Source organism: Seriola aureovittata, chromosome 10 (assembly GCF_021018895.1).
Source record: "Seriola aureovittata isolate HTS-2021-v1 ecotype China chromosome 10, ASM2101889v1, whole genome shotgun sequence".
Classification (NCBI taxonomy): Eukaryota; Metazoa; Chordata; class Actinopteri; order Carangiformes; family Carangidae; genus Seriola; species Seriola aureovittata.
The window spans coordinates 26,443,257-26,464,271 of record NC_079373.1 but is presented as its reverse complement, the minus strand read 5'-3'; the positions used below and the strand labels follow the sequence as shown (position 1 = coordinate 26,464,271).

The following is a 21,015-nucleotide window of genomic DNA, read 5'->3' as shown; positions in this document are numbered from 1 at the left end:
GTCAGTAATGTTAATGGCAGTTTTTAGTGAAAAATGCATCAAAAGCATCAAATTCTCACATTTGAAAAGGTTTAAAATGTGTCTGTCCATGTGTAGTGTGATTATAGATCAGCTCTAGCTTCTATATTAATACTGTGAAAGTATCAAAGCCTCAGTCCACAGAGAAATGCACACAGCCTGTATTCAGAAACTGAGCCTTAAAACCAGCCGTCAGGACTTCTGGAACTTTGTGATGTCACAACAAAGCAGTCACCAAGCCCCGCCCACCTGGACCCACCATCCAAACCTTGCAGGATTTACCTGAAATCTGCTATATTTTTATTGGATTGCTCAGAAAACAGCCTCAGAAAACAGAGCCTCCTCTCTTCTGATTGGCTGAAATGAACATTTGTGAGTTTGCAAACTTTTTGATGTGATTGGTGGAGCTACATGTGTAACCCGGCCCCAGGCTCAAGCTTGCAGTCAGAGAAAAGTATGTATTGTCGCCATGTGTGTTGTCAAGATAATGACGTTCACCAGCTTCCTCCCTCATCAGCTGTGAGCTCAGTGGTTTCTAAAACAGCTGGATCGCTGCAGTTTTTATTAAATGCTACTAAAACAGAGGGACTATGTTCAGCGGCAGATTAATCCACATTTGGTGCTGTAGTGTCTATCTGAGGCAGCAGGACGGTGTGTGTGCAATTGATTCACAATAAACTACAGTGTGTGTGTTCATGGCGATGAATGTCACCCACGGCAACAGTGTGTCTCACTGTGTTTCTTATAGTGGAAACAATGGTGCTCTATGGCTCAGAGGAATAAGACACATCAGGCTGGTTTTGGTCTTTTCATGAGGTTTGTTGACAATTAGAAAAAGAAGAAGAATATCAGCTGACTGATCCTTTAATCCTGAACCTGAGGAAACTAGATGAAAGTAGAGACCAGATTCTACATAATAATCCTAAACATGATTTAATCCTCTGCAACCATCACTGTGCTTTCATCTTACATACCGCTCTTATTTTTAACTGTATTTTTTTTGCCATTATCTAAATGTTTCTTCTTAAATTGATTGATTTATTTATTAATGTAACCATCTCCTTTATTGTTTAGAATAATATTGATTTTCATTTTCCCTCCATTCTCTTCAGTTGTTCTGGTAATATTCTTTTCATAACGTTGAATCCAGTGAAGTCCACAGGAGTGAGTTAAATAGAATCGACTGTGCGAGGCAGCATCCATTCACTTTAATTGCTTCTTTTTGTTTATCTCTTTTCCTGTATTAGTTTTAGTATTTAAAACTTAAACAGTGTTTCTATGTCAACAGTTAAATTGAATTTGTAGATATTTCGGGGCCATATTCAATTTGTTTAAGCAGAATAATTTTCAATCTGTGGATTTAATCAAAGCAGCAAAATACTGTTCAAAATACTCACGACACAACAGGAAGTGTTTCCAGGGGACACTAAAGAGTGATGCACCAGGCAGGGACACACCTGCTGTTCAATGCTGTGTCATTTTTTAAGTTAAAAGCATCGAACGACAAGTGCTCATGGATGTGTTTGAATATATTTATTATAATACATCCATGCAAGTGCATCCCAGCGTGGTCCATCACTTTTTAGCTTCCCCTGGAAACACTTCCTGTTGTGCTGTGAGTATTTGCAGCACATGTGTTGTCAAATTGATGAATGTGTTTGTGTTTTGTGTATTTGCATGTGTTTTTCTTAAGTTGCGGTGCGTTGAGCTCTCAGGGCGTCCGTAGAAAACCTCTGGCACAACCAGACTCACTGCAGTTTCAACTAATCAGAAGGTCGGCAGTTCGATTCCCGGCTCCTCCAGTGTCCCTGAGCAAAGATACCAAACCTCAGATTGCCCTTAAGTGCTTTAATGTGTGAATGTGACTTTGAGTTGTCGATAAGACGAGGAAAGCTAGTTGCCATTTACATTGTTGATTTTACACTTTGGTTTGTGTAGAGCTACTGTTCCTTTAACAACGCTAAACGTTCATCTAATTATCTTTAAACTTCAGATCATTTTAATTTTATACCTCTATCTATCTATCTATCTATCTATCGATCTATCGATCTATCTATCTATCTATCTATCTATCTATCTATCTATCTATCTATCTATCTATCCGCTGGTTTTAGCTGATGTGGATATTCTGCACAGAGATCAGATCATTGGAGTCAAAACTGCAGGAGCAGCAGCCAGGAGAAAAAAAACTCTTATTTTATAAGTCAAGAGAAAGTGTGTGGGTCTGCATGTGTTGCATTTACTGCATTTGCTTGTTGCAGCAAGTTCTGCAGAAGGATCCAGAAACAACAGCTGTAATTAACAACATGGACAATGAGAAGTATGAAAAGTGACGGTGAGACTTCCACTTGGAGAGTGTGATGGGTGGAGATGAAAATATGACTCAACAACAGATGTGAGGAAGCATGAAGAGAAAAATCTGAATTAAAAGACACATGAAATATGAAAAAAACACTCAGAAAGTACAAACAGGAAAGTGCTGGCAGTGAACTGATTCATAAAACTTTAATGTTCTCCGAAAGAAGGATCTTATTTCAACACTCAGCACACAGTTACATCACACAGGAGAAGTTGGGTAAAATAAAATGAACACTAAGAATAATAATGCAGCTGCAGATTTTCAGTTTGTGTCATCATTAACTTTTCATGCACGAAACAAGAGGAAACAGAAACCTGTCCTCAGAGTCTCAACACCAGGAAGTATTTTCAGGTTATTGACGTCTTGGGTTGAAGAAGCAGAATAAATGTGTCCGGCGTGTTTTGTCCCGTCGTGGACTCGTCCTTGCAGACTGCAGCAGAAACAGTGCAGCTGCAGCGCTGAAGGGCGGCGAGGAGGACACTGCTGACAGGAGAGGAGAAGAAGAAAAAAAACCCAGAGAAATGAAATGAAACAGCAGAGCAAAGCCGCGGACCACTGAGTCTGCAGAGAGGCTATTTTAAAGGAATCAACGAGAGGGATGCCTTAAGAGGTTTCAGCGACCCAGAGGTCACAACTCTCCCTGAACACAAATGCAGCGTCACATTTCTTCCTTTTAATACAACACTCCCGCTTCACGCTGAGCTTGTCGACGTGTCCCAGTTCAAACCCCGACTCTTAAATGTGTGTTTAGCTCCTCGCCGTGCAGCAGACGCTCAGCACCGAGGGCGAGAGCGAGTGTTGAACTCCTGTGACACAGAAATGAATAAACCACAGTCTGTTTTTCTCTGTATTCAAACACATTCAGTCAACACAACTAAACTGTCCTTTTAACCTTTAAAGCTCCTCCAGTGTAAAGGTCTGTGTCCATGTGTAGTGTGATTATAGATCAGCTCTAGCTTCTATGTTAATACTGTGAAAGTATCAAAGCCTCAGTCCACAGAGAAATGCACACAGCCTGTATTCAGAAACTGAGCCTTAAAACCAGCCGTCAGGACTTCTGGAACTTTGTGATGTCACAACAAAGCAGTCACCAAGCCCCGCCCACCTGGACCCACCATCCAAACCTTGCAGGATTTGTTGTTTTTACCTGAAATCTGCGATATTTTTATTGGATCACTCAGAAAACAGTCAGCCAATCAGAAGAGAGGCTCAGAGCTTCCTCTCTTCTGATTGGCTCACCGACCTGTTGATACTAGAGCTGCAGAGAGAAGCCTGAGAGAGGAGATGTTAAACTACACTGAGACAGTTTTTAACTCTTAAAACCACAAATATATCTTCTTATGGATTGACACTTCAAATAAAACACAGAAGAAGAAAAGATGGAGCTTTAACATAAAGATACTTTCATATAAAATACATTTAACTTTTTAACTGACACATGAACGGACTTCCAACCATGACAGAGAAACTAGTTGTAACTTATAGTGGAACAAAATGCTAATTTAGCTGTCCAGGATCCATTAAATCAACTATAATCAATATTTTTATTATGACAACGATCAAGTGACAGTGTGTAAAGAGTCTCTGCTGGCAATTCTCCCAGACTGGAGCTCTGAGTCGTTACCAGTGGACAGAGTAGCACATTTTCCCTTGGCAGCATTGAAATTGCAGTTGAAAGAACATGAATCGACACAAACAAGGAACAATCTGTCTCAGTGTAAACTGTCTTCACTCTGACCACATGACCATATTTTCCAGTGATAAAACCACAGGCTCAGAATAATCTCAGTATTGTTTGCAAAAAAATGCAAATTAAATATTTCAGGCTTTGATATAAAATGTACAAAATGAATATGCTTGGTTTGTTCACACCTAAATTCTTACATAAACCAGAAGCAGTGTTGTTTATTTTTTCTGTACAGCAGCATCTGCAGTCAGTGAAATGCACAACAACCAGAAGCTCAATAACAAGCAACGACCAGAAATAAAAGGTTTTACAGCTGCTCCGCTTTTCCAATAATATCAGTACACAAGAGGCTCAACATGTCGCCTCGTATCACATCTGTGTGTGTGTGTGTGTGTGTGTGTGTGTGTGTGTGTGTGTGTGTGTGTGTGTGTGTGTGTGTGTATGTATGTGTGTGTAGCAGACCAGCTGCCTGTGTGAAGAACAGTTTTCATTATCGAAGTGACAGAAACAGTTGCAGATATTACGCTGCTCTGAGGTGAACGACCCCCGCTGGTCCTCTAACATCGCGGCCTCAGGTCCACTGGGTCCGACTGGATCGCTGCAGGCAGAAAGCAGAGCTTTTCGTTGCCGTGGTTACTAACTTTATGTTTGTTACTGTACCTCAGATTTGCTAATTAGGTGCTAAAAAGAAAACGGTCAACATGCGGGCAGAGCATCACTGGATTTCTGGTTTGTTAAAACAGTCATATCATATCGGACAATATCAACTATATTTATCTATTTATCTATTTATCTATTTATCTATTTATTTATTTATATGTTAACACAAGTTTTGCAACCAGTTCACCACATCAACTTGAACGGTGATGATTTATGTCGATGTCGTGTTCGTAGCGTGTGTCTGTTGCCCCCAAGTGGCCACGAGCTGTTACTGCAGGTTTTCATACTTGATGCTTTACGCTACAAAGACGATATTTCCAAATAACCTCAAGCATTTCCACAACATCTCTCCTCTTATTTTCTTGTTAGTTATCAGCCATCATATACCGATAAGTTCTGAAAGGTTGTTTGTAGTTTTATTAACGATTAATCATTTACCGTACTGTATTAGTTATAAGGCACAAATTAGAAGAATCTTTCAGGTTTCTAGTTTGTGTTTGATGGGTGAACAGGTCTTTGATTTCACACTGAAGTCGATAAAACCAACCACTAATTTTTAGGAGAGTTTATCAGTTAAGAAAGGTCATTCTGTACAAGTGAGCTAGCTAGCGAGCTAACCAACATTAACTACTCCTCAAATCTGTGAGTTGGGAGGAAACGTCGTCTCCAGCTGCTCTTTTAATGTTTCTGACTGACTTGTATAAAAATGAGACTATAACTATACACCTGATGGCTGTGATGATGTGGAAAAGGCTGAGGCTAAAAGCTAACATGGCGTTGTTCACGTATTGCGGTGTAGCTTCTAGTCTGCTATAGATTTATTATATGGTATTAGAGAGGAAAAATCTTGTCATTTTCTTTCCAGCATAAATACATTCAGATGCTAACTATAGAAAATCACATCACATGATGTGATAAGACAGCATTGTAAAGAGAATGACATGCTAACATTAGCCTAAACTCTGATGATGCCACAGTCAGTCCTGAACAAGACTTTTTCTACTGCACATAACAGTGTAGCTAGCTAATGATATGCTAACTCTGCCTTTTAAGTGTTGTATATACTTTGTTGTAAATACTGGATTTAAATCCTGGGCAGACAGCGGTCAGTGAGGTCACATTTGTGGCTAACTTCAGCTCCACACACAGCACTTCATCATGTGGAGAAACCTGAAGCTTAACCTGCTGTGATTGGACGGTTGTTCAGGGTTTAGCGAACTGTCCTATGGATGGTAGAGAGTAAAGTCCACGACACCAGCAGCTCAGTGTCTGATGCATCCTGCACATAACTGACTCCACACAGAGTTGTTTAACAGAGTATCAGCTGTTCACTATTCCACAAGCCTCTAAACGCTTGTTCCAGTGCCAGAGTAATAAAGCTGCTACGGTGCATTACTGAGGGTGGGGTGGGGGGGGGACGTGCCGTTACTCAGCCTGCAGGGAAGCACACACACCATCAGGCTCATCAGTGTTTACATCCCTTCATTAGCGTCAGGACACGGCAAAGGTGAACCCAGGGTCGAATTGATTTCCTGTCCTCCACCTTCTTCCCTCCACAAACAACAGCAAACTGCTCAACACCGCCTCTGCAGAGTCCATCTTGTCCTGCGTCTGTCTTAAATCTCTGTGTCTGTGTCTGTGTGTGTGTGTGTGTGTGTGTGTGTGTGTGTGTGTGTGTGTGTGTGTGTGTGTGTGTTTTTCTATTTTTAGCTATCGGGGTGCAGATGTCCTTGGATTTGCTGGAGAAGAGGTTCTGGGCCATCGCCAAGCAGGTGACTGAAGAACTCGCTCACACACATGTTGGCTGGTGTCATTTTTCTGGGGACATTTTCATTTGCATGTATTTATTCTCCTTGAAAAAAAAATACAAAAAATTATATTGAACTTTTAACATGCAAAGCTGCAAACAGCTTTCACACCAGTTTCCAAGGACTTGAGTTAAAGGTCCCATCCAGTCTACAGGTCTGTGTCCATGTGTAGTGTGATTATAGATCAGCTCTAGCTTCTATATTAATACTGTGAAAGTATCAAAGCCTCAGTCCACAGAGAAATGCACACAGCCTGTATTCAGAAACTGAGCCTTAAAACCAGCCGTCAGGACTTCTGGAACTTTGTGATGTCACAACAAAGCAGTCACCAAGCCCCGCCCACCTGGATCCACCATCCAAACCTTGCAGGATTTGGTGTTTTACCTGATATCTGCGATATTTTTATTGGATCACTCAGAAAACAGTCAGCCAATCAGAAGAGAGGCTCGGAGCTTCCTCTCTTCTGATTGGCTCACCGACCTGTTGTTACTGGCGCTCCAGAGAGAAGCCTGAGAGAGGAGATGTAAAACTACACTGAGATGGTTTATGATTCTGAAAACCACAAACATACTGTATCATCTTATGGATCAACACTTCAAATAAAACACAGAAGAAGAAGAAAATATGGGACCTTAAAAAAGAAAAAACTGAATATAGAGTGTGATATTTTACATTCTGGTGATGTCCACAGCATCCTGGTTCACTGCTCGACTTTATTCTGAAAGCCCTGACTGTGTTCACCTTTGAGGGAACAGAGAGCTGTGTGCGTCCAGAAATGAGGGAAGCTATCTCATTAGCTGCGCTGGATCATCCAATTTTATGTAACCCTGTTCTGTGGGAATATAAACTGCAGCGCTCAGAGATGCAGCACGATCTGCAGTCAGTCAGGAGTCTACTACTTCCTGCAAATACTCAGCTCATCACCATGTTCCCAAGGACGAACAATGATTTTTTTTTGCTGCGTGACGATCCAGTAATAATCCTCTGGATTCAGAGGTTATTGCTTCAATTTTCCCTTTTACATTCATTAGGGAGCAGAAGCCATTAATTATAGACATTAAGCCCCTTAGACTTTTCATTAAGATTAAAGTGGAATGTGCACAGACTAAACTCCAATTACAAAGTAAAACAGCAGGATTTTCCCCTTAAGAGACCAAAGGAAAGATAATGTTTCTTGTGCTCTTCAGTCTGCGAGTGAGAGTTTCAACATATAGTTTAAATGGTCTTTTCCTTCATCTCGACACTGTGGAGAAAGATGAGGCATTAAAGTCAGAGATTTAAAGGCACAGGAAACAGTTTAATTCTAAATGAACATACATGATAAATGTTAGCATGCTATGTTAACACTTGAATGTTTGCGTGTTATCATGTTAAAGCTCATCTGAGTCAAGTAAAATATTCTTGTGGTGAGAACCGTAGTTGTAGTGGGTGTTTTTGCCCCCAGCTGCCACAGGGGGCAACAATGAGTCTGTGACACTCCTCTCCAAAACAAACTTCAACAAGTGACACAAAGGTGAGATTTATGGTTTTAGCACGCTATGCTAAAACGCAAACATCATAGTATTAACATGCTAGCAAACATTTACACAAGCTAACAGTAGCCCTCCGAGCAAGTGGACTTTCTAACCGCGCCTCCTTTGTGATGTCATCCTCTGTTTCGTCTTTTGAAGGTCCACGGTGCAAATTGAATGAATCTAAATGATATAAATGATAATCATTTTATTTATAAATGTTGGTGTGAGTCTGAGACGTCCGTACATGACATGAAGCCTTTTCCTTCAGCGAACCACACGACCTTTCCCCTGGCTCCACCCACAGGACAAACTTTACTTATTTAAATGTTTTTCGCCTCGCTAGCGCTTCGGGTCCAATTAACGAAAACTTGTCTCCATTTTCATCCATCCAGCAGTTTAGCTTTCTGGCGTAATGAGCATCGCAGCCTCCAGGGGACCCTCGTTTGACCACACACCATATTTGCCCCCAATATGACACAAGACAGACCAACACACACACACACACACACACACACACACACACACACACACACTCTCTCTCTGTAGGTGTTTGACCTTGTGGTCGTCTCCTGCAGCTCAGTGAAGCAGAGGCAGCGCTGCAGACGTCCTATAGAGGTTGATGGTGTAGATAATGTTATTAATGAGAGCTGACAGCTGTGACAGGCCGGATTAATGTATTCACAAAGCTGCTTCGCTGCTCACATTAACTCATCTGACTCCACATTCATCCGCAGAACACACTCACATCCTCTCAGAGCTGATTCACACTTTCTTATGGTTTCTTCCATTCAATGGAAACTTGTCAGAATCGATGATACCTTGTCTTCTGTATTTGTGTCCCGTTGCACGTTTAATACAAACCAACTACACTGGAGAAAAATATAAATACAACACTTTTGTTTTTGCTCTCATTTTTCATGAGCTTTTGAGTTTTATTTTGAAAATAAGACGTTCATTAGGCAATGAACTGTGGATTTCTAGGGTTAAGTTTCTGATCCACGACACTCCTCCCAAAAAAATGCACATATGTCGCCCAAGTCAAGAGAAATCCTCCCTTCAGTTTCTCATAAATGTCTTATTTTCAAAATAAAACTCTACCTCTTAAAAGGATAGTTCAGGTTTTTTGTTGTGTTTATATTTTTGTTCAGTGTATTTTGCAGAATAACCACATTTTAAACCAAGTTCAATGTTAAAGCTACATCATGTGTCAAACACTGTTAATTCAGCTACATTCACATAATGTGTTTTATTTTGAAAATCTTTAGTGTCCTTCACATGTGGCTGTGGTATTTACATTATTTTGTAGTGGAATGATATTCATGTGATTATCTGTTGTTGTTTTTTTCCCTCTACATCTTCCTCAACTCTTCACCTTGTCTCCTCCAGCCCAGCGACACAGACGTAAGTGATTATTGATTATTGATTTAAAACCTCAGAGTGCTGCTTTTATTCTACATCGCATTAAATGAAGTCGTGTCTTTCTGCTGTTTTCACGGCTCAACTCAAAGTTTTCTTGGCTGCAGCTTGTATTTCAGTTTATTTGTAATAGTTTTCTCATCACTTTTAAACCCTGAGAGAAAAAAAACACCTCAGAAGTGAATGTGACAGAAATAATCAAAGTCTCATTGTGACAGTAAAGAAGAATTTTTTAACTCTTCACATCCTGGTGGAGGCTGCATTTAATGATCCAGACCAATTATAGATAGACAGATAAACATGTATTAATGAGCTGGTAGTTTGTTGGTCTGTGCAGCAGCTTCTGCAGCATCAACCTGATGACCTTTGACCTTTGACCTGGCTTCTCTACCTCATCTTTTCCTCTCAGTGTTCAAACATCGAAGGCGTGTGTCCGCTCAGCTGTGAGAGCGCTGTAAGTAAACACACCTCCCTCCGTCTGATAGTCACCGCCCAAAACAATACATTTTTTTTTATGTTGAAAATCTTCTTTCTGCTGCTTCCTGTCCAGGATCTGAATTGTTTCCTCGTCGACAATAACGGCTTCATCCTGCTGTCCAAAGAGAGGAACGAGGTAAGATCCAAAACCTGATCTGACCCAAAACATAACGCCCTAAAATCCTAGTTTTGTGGAAATAAATGTTTTAAAAAGATTTCTGAACCCTGATGAGAATCTCCACTCGTCCCCAACAGCAACTGATCTGATCAGTTTTTCCTTTTCATTCATTTACTTTTTCTCTCTGAACATCAGGAAAAACTACAGACGGTCAACATGTCTAGATTCTTGCAGCAAATTAGGGATGTTAGTGAGTGTCGATTAATTGCCATTAATTTAACCAATTAGAAATATAATAATCAATGAAGCAGGAGACCAGGCCACCGGGAGTTACCTCTGACTGTTAGAGAAGGAGGTTGACGGTCGACTGATGCCAATATTTGGACAGCAGGGCGTCTGGAAGATATGTAATGTCAATATCATGTATTTTTGTTTGTTTTTTGCATCTAATAAAATAATAATAATAATAATAATAATAATTTCTTCAAACTTCTACCTGAGTAACTGCAGACCTGATGACCTGAGCAAAGATCATTTAAATTACCAGCTCCTGCATTTATGTCATTGGCCATAACACGACTGTAACAACACTATGGTACGTCACCGACTCAATCATCCGTCACCTATCAGATTGATTTCCTTTCTCTCGAGCAGCCGCTGGTCTTCATCACCGGCAGCGTTTAACCAAACTTATGTTGTCGTTGTTTGACACAGTGAGCAGGTAAAAGAAATTGAAACCCAGAAAACAAACATGGATGTTATTGTTTGTTCTGCTGACTTTGGAGTCTTGGATGTCAGAGTTTCCTTGAAGGTAGCACAACAAGACTTTTCCAAACAATCGCCCCAACTCCTTTACCATGCTACGCTAATGTAGCTCTGCTGCCTGTGACTGATGATCTCGCCGAACACGCTCAGACTCTCTTCACGTTGGTTTCCTCGGTTTATTGAAGCAAATTGAAAACAGCTGATAAGGTCCTTTAAGTCCTCGGTTAATTAAATGGGTTGCTAGGTTTAATCTGCTTGGAGTCAGGAAGTCAGGAAGTCAGGAAGTCGATTCCTTTGGTAATCAGGAAGAGTTTTGTCATCTTTGTCGTGGCCGCGCTGCGATTCGGCGTCAGGTGATTTCTCAGCGTCACGGCGGATCAGTTAATGTGCTCATAAACAACATCTGGATGACTCACAGGATTTGAGGACAGTTTTGGTCTTAATTTGTGTGTGTGTGTGTGTGTGTGTGTGTGTGGTGCATTAGTGGTGAAACATAGCAGCAGCTGCACCTGCCCACCTCATCTGACCGTGGGTGGAGCTTAACCGGAGTTGCCGGACGCACGATAGATGCGATCTGTCCGAGGTCACATCAGTCTGACGCCGCTTTAGGTCGTAAATGTTTGTTTTGTCCATCGGTTCTCTGCCACGTATCTGTGCTCAAGGAAGGATCGTGAGACGCTGGGCCCCTAACAGACAAGAGGTCTGTTTATATCCAAAAGGTCAAAGGTCAACTTCACTGTGACATCATAATGTTCTGCAAAAACAGCTCTGGTTGTTATTTCACGCTGTAACTCAGCAAGGAGACACAGTGACCGTAGTTCCTGTAACTTGGTATTTTGTGCGTCAGTTACGTCCATGTTTGCTGCTCCCACTTTTCATCGCTGCGTTTCCACCCATAAATAGATAAATAAATAAAAAACATAAAAACATTACTACATAGCACAACTGGTCTGAACCGTTTTTTTGGCCACAGTAGGCTTCCATACATCGCAGAGTGTAGAGACATGCCGACCCTGAGCTGTCCGTCTGACAGCTGCTCGTTAGCTCTGGATTAACTCCGCCTGTTAAGAGCCATATCACTGAGGATTAATCCTGAGCCACTGTATGCTGCTATAAATACACACACACACACACACACACACACACACACACACACACACACACAGACTGCCCCACATCTCTTCAGCTGAGATAGTTACATAATCAATCTCCGGAGCTTCAGTGTGACTGTTGGGCGTCACCGGGAGTCGAACCTGTGTTGTTTGTGTTACGGTACAGTCTCGGTGACCGCGAGGCTGCCAGCTGTGCAGCAGCAGCTGGCTCTGCTCAGGCCGGATGGGGCTTAGTTACGGAGTGACCCTGTGACATGTGCGAGGCTTTCAGGGTCGAACGGACGTCCAGCTGCTGAGTGATGGTGCACAGAGCTGCAGACGAGCGGCTCACGGTCTCTGAGCGATGTGAAGGGGAAACACCGAGAGCTGGAGCAGGTTGTTGTGTCTGTAGATGTTTCTGTTTCCACATGGATGCTGAAGAGAGACTGTGAAGCCGAAGTGTTGAGGGTTTGTTCTCTACTCCAAATTAGTGTAGGTGATCTAAACTAGACTAACTAGTTCTGTGTAACTGCCACAATCGAGACTGCAAACACAACTCGAATAGGATCATCCAACAACTATTGAAGTGTAATGCATTCACTTATATATGAATGCATATCCTTGTGTATCCTGTTTTGTTTATTTTTTATTTTTATTGTATCTATTTATTTTTTAGAGAAAAGTAAAAAATAAATACATTTTGTCTTAATTCAGAAAAACAAGATTTTTTTCTTTTACTTTTCTCTTAAATTAAAATCATAAAAAAAATTATTTTTAGAATTTTTTTCATTTATTTCAAATAAGCTTTTCAGGATTTTTAGTTAATTCAGAAAAACTTTTTTTTTCCTTAAGTGAATGCATCACACTTCCGTAAACAACTCCTCCAATCTGAACAACCATATACATCGAGTGTCTCCTGAAGTAACGCCCCCTATGCTGACAGGTGTACCGGACCGTGGTTGTCATGGTTACAGTAATAAACACGCAGACTGTGCATACAGTCGCCATGGTTACTATAATAATCATAGCTTGGTTAGATTTAGGAAACGGTTTGTGTTGAAAAAAAAAGTACTTTCTCAACATTAGACGGTCTTTGTTGTCATGGTTACGATATTAACAACAATAACTGCTGGTTTCACACGGGAATCGAACACCGCTCTCCTGTGTCATACTTATCCATCCACCACCACCTCCTCCTGACGTGGACTCCATCTCTCTTTACACTACGTCACCGACACTATTCCCTTCGCTCCCGTCATCGTTACTACGACCACTAGATGTCGCCTAGCAACAAAACCTGACTATGATGTCATAATAAGCTGTGGGCTGGTTTTTTTTACAGGACAGTTTCTAAAATGTCCATCGTGCTGAGGAAAAACATTTTTAATTTAATAAACAACAATGTTTTAAAACTTGATTTTTTTTAACCCACTAGTGGTAAAAAAGTCTTAGAGCAGGAAAGTTTCCTCTTCAGTTTCTATCCAGTGATGAACTACAGGCTCATGATGCTGCTGGCGTCAATGTTTTGTTCATTTCTGGACATTATTGGATGTTACGGTTCGTGTTTATCAATCCAACCTGTTTGCAGCCCGGAGGATGATCAGTGGGCTCCAGGATCATTGATCACAGAGACATTTCCTCTGCACACGGCCGATAACGAGGCCAGCGTTCTGCTCGGTCACCGCGCTCGCCACGCTTCCCCTCCCTGACCTATTTCTGTTAGTCAGCATCGACTTAATTTCTCTGCTGATTAAATATTTACCGTGCCCTGCAACGAGCCACGAGCTGCACCTTCACACCGCGGCAGCTTCAGCGCCGGGGGAGAACTCTGGGTGTTTCCACAAACTTCCTGCAAAGTCCAGAGCTCAGCAAAAACAGGGAGGAAGCACTTCATCATAATATCTGCTTACTAAGGCCACTGGGAATGCAGCAGACATGCGAATAATAAAAAATGAGCTGCTAGGTAAATGATTGTTGCTTTAAGGTTACTCCACACCACAACGTTTCACTGCTGTTTGCAGGAGCCGTGTCTCCTGGTCTTTGTCACACAGGTTCTTCTAATTCTGATTCATAATATCTGCGAGGTGGAGAAAAGTAAAAATCTTCCCCAAAGACAAAGAAACGAAACACAGACTCTCAGGTGACGAGCTGATGAAGTGCTTCCCTCTGGCAGCCACATTGTAAATATATGGACACTATTATTGATCAGACGTGGTGCATTTAATGTCTGTTTCTGCCTGGGAGCTAAACATTTCATCATCTGACAAACTGCACCAAACATTCAGACTCACAGCTAAAGCTAAGTTTAAGCTCAAACACCAAATCTAAATTTAAACTCAACCTCGTGTAGATCCGGTTTTAAAGCTCCTCCAGTGTAAAGGTCTGTGTCCATGTGTAGATTGATTATAGATCAGCTCTAGCTTCTATATTAATACTGTGAAAGTATCAAAGCCTCAGTCCACAGAGAAATGCACACAGCCTGTATTCAGAAACTGAGCCTTAAAACCAGCCGTCAGGACTTCTGGAACTTTGTGATGTCACAACAAAGCAGTCACCAAGCCCCGCCCACCTGGACCCACCATCCAAACCTTTGCAGGATTTGGTTTCTCTGAGTGCAGAACATGCACGAACAGGGTGTGAGTGAAGTCCTGACTGTAATGAACCAGCTGATCAAAGTCCCTCAGAGACCGTCAGCAGAATTAAACCTGTTCGTCTCCACGGCTCCCGCAGGAGTCTGACTCCGCCACATTAAATTTTTTCGTTTACTCCAGCACGTTCACCCTCCTGCTGTCAGGTAAAACAGAAGGTCCGGTTTCAGAGTAAGCAGCATCCGACTGCTAACGCTCGGCAACCTGCGAGTCCTCCGAGGATGCTGGGTAAATCCCATCCAGACGATGGGAGAAGAAGAGTGGGCAGAGAGCAGCTTAGACAAAACGCTCTGAATAATTCACACTGTGCTGCTGCTGCTGCTGCTGAGGGTCAGAGGCCCGAAACACTACTCACACAATGACTTTAAATCACTGGGAAACATTTCTTTATTCCTGCTGCAACATCCTGCTTTTTTTCTGCTAAAACCAGACCTTTTTATTTTTTCCTTTACGTCTGATTTCTCGTATCGCAGCTCACAGACCGGAGGAGACTTCCTCCAAGAGATGCATTTCCTCCAGGAATTTGATAAATTGCAGCGAGGATAATTTAGTTTAGTCATTCTTCAGGGAGCTGTTTCTTTGTTGGCAGCATTTTAATATTTGTAAGAGCTACTTATGATATGAAATTCGTCTTTTTGCTTTGTTTTGAGATTCATGAAGTGAAGTTGCAACAGCAGCCAGAAAAAAATATCAAAACATTATTGATCAGAAAAATAATAAAGACAAAATGAGAATAAATTCAGTAAGAAGTACGTGTTTGAACTTGTAAAGGAGTATATATATATATATATAAATATATAGAGACAGTATATAGAGAATAGTTCAACATTTTTGGGAAACACATTAAATGTGAGAGTGTAGCTAGCCTAGCGCTGCTAACAGTTCACAAATACACCTCTAACACTCGCAGACTAACCCATATCTAAAAAATAGATGTAAAAGTGATGATTAGTTAGGAAAGAATTATTTGCTGGAACTATTTCTTGACAAAGAACAGTTTATCCATCACTGAGCACTTCTGTGCAGCGTCTGCGGCTACAGCACTGGTTGTCAGTTAGCGGTTAACAGTAAACAGCTGTTAAAGCTAATGTTAGACATGATACTGTACGAATAACTGTCTGCTGGATGTCTGTCTCTCTGTGGATGAATGTTGGTGTCACATTGAACTGGAATAACAAACACTTTGCTTCATGCTGTCGTCTCCAGATTGGTCGTTTCTTCGGCGAGGTCGACGGGTCTGTGATGGCGTCGCTGATCAAGATGGGGATGTATAAAAAGTAGGAGACACGTCTGACTTCAGAGTTTTAAAAACATATTCTTTGTCGTTTAGAAAATCGATCTTATAACAGTAATAATACATTTGAATTTAAGCATCTTTTAATACAACACAAGGACACTTTACATGTTGAAAATTACCTTTATAAAAACCTAAGCTAAAAAGATCAGTCTCAGTTTAGATTTAAAAACAGATGTGTCATCTGCAAACATCTGTACGTGTGATGTCGTCAGTAAGAAAAGCTGCATTAGTGATAATGACTGTGTTTAAACTCTTCCAGTCTTTTCAGACAGAAATGTGATATAAGATTTATATGTCCCTATATCAAGAGTGATGTTGCTTTATATCTAATTATAAGGGGATATATTAATATCACATATACATCTCTGATATAAGATTATAACATTAAAAATAGTAAAATTTGTATACGTACATATATTAAAAAATATTGAAATTATGAATTTTTATTCTATATGACGTTGCAACAGTATTTGGTAACGATACAGGCTATATTTAATTTATGTATGTAAATTTATTAAAACAACATACATGTAAAAATTCTATATGTTTATATACAGTATGTTTTTCTTATTGATTTCTAATTAATTTTAACATTGGTCTCAGACTTTTGGACTCTACTGAATATAATATCAACATATACTGACAGGCTTTGAGATGGATATATATTTACATAACATCTGACTACAATATAAGCATACATACATAAACATACATGTTTGTATGGGCTGGACATATATGTCAATATATGAAAATATTCCAATTTCTATCAGGTTTCATATATGATTTTTACAGATATTTTTTTTATGTAATATGTAGATGTATTTCATACATGAAAATTCAATATATGTACAAATATTACGTTTACATTTTTACTGAATCTCATCTGAACCCTTGTCTGTCTGTCTGTCTGTCTGTCTGTCTGTCTGTCTGTCTGTCTGTCTGTCTGTCTGTTTGCAGGGTGTCGTTGTTTGACTACCAGGCCATGTGTAAGAACAGTCATCATCACGCCAACAGCGCCCGTCCTCTGCTCAGCGTGAGTCTCATCGCTGCACTAAACATGAGGCGACTGTTGTTGCCGTAGCGATGTAGTTTATCAACTATGACTAGAAAAGCACCAGTAACAGATTTCATCAGTTTTATCCATTCAACACAATCAACATGTGACAGATTTTCTTCCGTGTCTTTTGGCTGCATGGTGTTAAAACCTGATTTTATCTCAACAGTTTTTCTTGGATTAACGTCTTTTAACATTTTTGTTCCTCCTGCAGCCGTTCTACGGCATCGTGGCGTTGATGAGGTGGTTCTTCTCCAACGCTCTGATGTAAGTTTCTGAGGATCATATTATATATGTGGATTATATAGTAGTTGATCAGTGACAGGAACAGTGGTAAAAAGGCCGATCTGATATTGATAAAATCCCATGAGGAGGAAGCTGCAGCTGGTTTTAAATCTGCAGTGAGATTTTGGGACATTTGTCTGTTTCGGGCCTGAAACAGGATGTGAAATATGTGCATACATTTAATATTAATGGGCCAGAGTGCTGGATTTAACTTTTTTTTAAATATGCATAAATCAAACAAAGAGTCTAAATGCAAAATGAAATTCTTCACTTCTGGGAAAAGGAGGATTTTTACAAAAACAAAGTGAAACAAATTGTGGTTCAAAAGATGTTGGATCACTAAATATACACACACACACACACACACACATATACATGTATATTTATATACACGATATTTGCGATTGTGACTCTCTATAGTCAGTTATATACGGCTTTCAAACTAAAGAAGTTCATTATGAAAAAAACAAACAAATAAACAGAGATGCAGCTGAAATCTGATGCGTCACACTACAAAGTCTGCTTCCTGTTACCTCATTATTATTACTACAGTGTGAGTTATGATTAATAGATGAGGTCTGTTGTTCTGCTTTGCTGAATAAAACCTGCTTCCACAGTTTCCCGTGAGGAAATAACCAGGTGTTTGTGTCTCTGTCAGGTTCCTGCTGGACTTTAACTTCTGTGGTCTCTGGCACTCTGATTATTTTGTGGACGGTAAGACGCTGCGATCATCCCTCAGGTCAAACCAACGTCAGGTTGATTGACTGAGGTCGAGTTTGTCTTTGTCAGGGTCACGTGTTCGTCCTCGGTCCCCTGCTGTTTTTTGTTGTTGTTGTTGTTTTGAGGTGAAATCATATTTCACAACATTTGAAAAACAGATTTTAGACTTTTACTGAAACAGATCAGAATAAACAACAAGAAATAATCAAGTAAAGATTTAAAACAAATGTTCAGATTAAATAGAAAACAGCTGATTCATGTCAAACATCTTTCTTCACAATGGCTGCTTTATCTTCATCGTCATCTTCATCTCCACCCTCATCTTCATCATCATCGCCACCTCTGTGTCTTCACTGTGATCCATCTTCATCCATCCAGCCAAGGCTGGTTATCACACAAGTGAGTACAACGTGTGTGTGTGTTTATGAAGAGGAAATGTCGTCACAGAAACAGACAGATGCTGAAAACTGTGTGCGCGCGCGTGTGTGTGTGTGTGTGTGTGTGTGTGTGTGTGTGTGTACGTGCGTGCGTGTGTGTGTCTCAGGTCATAAGCAGAAGAAGGTGGAGGCGTTGCAGCCCTGCGACACGGCATATCCCGGCTTCATGTACGACTCGTCTATCAGAGAAGCCAACAGCCTCATCAAGTGTGGACGCTGCCAGAAGTACGACACACACACACACACACACACACACACACACACACACACAAAATAATCTTCCTCACTTAACTGACAGAAGTTGGCAAAGGGAAGGACATCATCTCTCTCACACACCATCGGCTCCATCTAGTGGCCGAAACTGAAAAGTCTTATTGATGAAATAATTACGTTCATAAATCCACCATGAAACAGGAAGTAAACAGTTAACACTCACACACTCAAACACACACATTACAACCCTACAACAGAAAGGCTAAAAGTAAGGAAAACTAACTCGAACTTTGAAGATGAATCCACAATTTCAAACTAAGCTGTATCTATAAAAAAATTTGCTGTCAAGGTGAATGATTATCTTTTAAATGTTTGTTTTTTTATTTCTGTTAGTTAAGGCGTTATTCATATATTGATAGTTAATGTGAAATAGCTTGTTAATTGAACAAATAAAGTTAATGTCAATGAGTGAGCAGTGATTGTTATTTCAGTCTTTTGTTGGTAACTCGGTGAGTATTAACTGATCTGTGATTGTGTCTCATTAATGATTGATGAGTGATTGGTGTTTGATTGATGAGTGATCGGCTGTCACCTGTGTTTCAGGATGTTCGTGGTGCAGCAGATCCCCGACAGTAACCTGGTTCTGGTTGTGACGCAGGCGGATTGTGACTGTTCTCGTCAGTATGGACCGATCCTGCTGGAGCCCAAAGAGATCAAATATATCCTTCACAAACACAGCGCCACCTGCTGAACAACAACCACAAGCTCTGTGCTTGAAAAATGAAAATGAAAATGTGAAGGTATAGTGAGGTCTAAAAACATCATAGTATAGTAAGGCATAAAAAGTAATTAAAAGTCATAGTATCATAAAAATGTCAAAAAAAAAGGTCATAATATAGTAAAGCATAGAAAGTCATAAAAACGTTATAGTATAGTAAGGCATAAAAAGTCATAAAAAAATCATAATATAGTAAGGCATAAAAAGTCATAAAAATGTCATAGTATACTTAGGCATAAAAAGTCATAGTATAGTAAGGCATAAAAAGTCATAAAAACATCATTGTATAGTAAGGCATTAAAAGTCACAAAAACGTCATAGTATAGTAAAGCATAAAAAGTCATAGTATAGTAAGGCATAAAAAGTCACAAAAAAGTCATAGTATAGTAAGGCATAAAAAGTCATAGTATAGTAAGGCATAAAAAGTCATAAAAAAGTCATAATATAGTAAGACATAAAAAGTCATAAAAACGTCATAGTATACTAAGGCATAAAAAGTCATAAAACGTCATAGGCATAAAAAGTCATAAAAACGTCATAGTATACTAAGGCATAAAAAGTCATAGTATAGTAAGGCATAAAAAATCATAAAAAAATCATAATATAGTAAGGCATAAAAAGTCATAGTATAGTAAGGCATGAAAAGTCATAGTATAGCAGGGCATAGAAAGTCATAAAAACGTCATAGTATAGTAAGGCATAAAAAGTCACAAAAACGTCATTGTATAGTAAGGCATAAAAAGTCACAAAAACGTCATAGTATAGTAAGGCATAAAAAGTCATAGTATAGTAAGGCATAAAAAATCACAAAAAAGTCATAGTATAGTAAGTCATAAAAAGTCATAAAACAGTCATAATATAATAAGGCATAAAAAGTCATAAAAACGTCATAGTATACTAAGGCATAAAAAGTCATAGTATAGTAAGGCATAAAAAGTCATAAAAAAGTCATAATATAATAAGGCATAAAAAGTCATAAAAACGTCATAGTATACTAAGGCATAAAAAGTCATAGTATAGTAAGGCATAAAAAGTCATAAAAAAATCATAATATAATAAGGCATAAAAAGTCATAAAAACGTCATAGTATAGCAAGGCATAGAAAGTCATAAAAATGTCATAGTATACTAAGGCATAAAAAGTCATAGTATAGTAAGGCATAAAAAGTCATAGTATAGTAAGGCATAAAAAGTCATAGTATAGCAAGGCATAGAAAGTCATAAAAAAGTCATAGTATAGTAAGGCATGAAAAGTCATAAAAACATCATTGTATAGTAAGGCATAAAAAGTCACAAAAACGTCATAGTATAGTAAGGCATAAAAAGTCATAGTATAGTAAGGCATAAAAAGTCATAAAAAGTCATAGTATAGTAAGTCATAAAAATGTCATAGTATACTTAGGCATAAAAAAGTCTTAGTATAGTAAGGCATAAAAAGTCATAAAAAAATCATAATATAATAAGGCATAAAAAGTCATAAAAACGTCATAGTATACTAAGGCATAAAAATTCATAGTATAGTAAGGCATAAAAAGTCACAAAAACGTCATAGTATAGTAAGGCATAAAAAGTCATAGTATAGTAAGGCATAAAAAGTCATAGTATAGTAAGGCATAAAAAGTCACAAAAAAGTCATATTATAGTAAGTCATAAAAATGTCATAGTATACTT

The 21,015-nt window shown here is 39.5% G+C and overlaps 1 protein-coding gene across 4 annotated transcripts in view; it reads left to right on the top strand.

Annotated features, from left to right (window-relative positions):
- LOC130175933 (voltage-dependent calcium channel subunit alpha-2/delta-4-like) overlaps positions 1 to 21,015 on the top strand; it is a 118,797-nt gene that overhangs the window by 82,215 nt on the left and 15,567 nt on the right. For 3 of the 4 annotated variants that reach the window (XM_056386642.1, XM_056386640.1, XM_056386639.1), the window contains 11 exons: positions 6,435 to 6,496; positions 9,433 to 9,447; positions 9,872 to 9,916; positions 10,013 to 10,075; positions 15,768 to 15,838; positions 16,816 to 16,891; positions 17,127 to 17,179; positions 17,856 to 17,911; positions 18,296 to 18,316; positions 18,462 to 18,579; positions 19,171 to 19,289. In XM_056386642.1, the coding sequence (XP_056242617.1) occupies positions 6,435 to 6,496; positions 9,433 to 9,447; positions 9,872 to 9,916; positions 10,013 to 10,075; positions 15,768 to 15,838; positions 16,816 to 16,891; positions 17,127 to 17,179; positions 17,856 to 17,911; positions 18,296 to 18,316; positions 18,462 to 18,579; positions 19,171 to 19,289 (699 nt within the window). The remainder of the gene's footprint in view (positions 1 to 6,434; positions 6,497 to 9,432; positions 9,448 to 9,871; positions 9,917 to 10,012; positions 10,076 to 15,767; positions 15,839 to 16,815; positions 16,892 to 17,126; positions 17,180 to 17,855; positions 17,912 to 18,295; positions 18,317 to 18,461; positions 18,580 to 19,170; positions 19,290 to 21,015) is intronic. The other variant, XM_056386641.1, reaches the window with a different exon arrangement.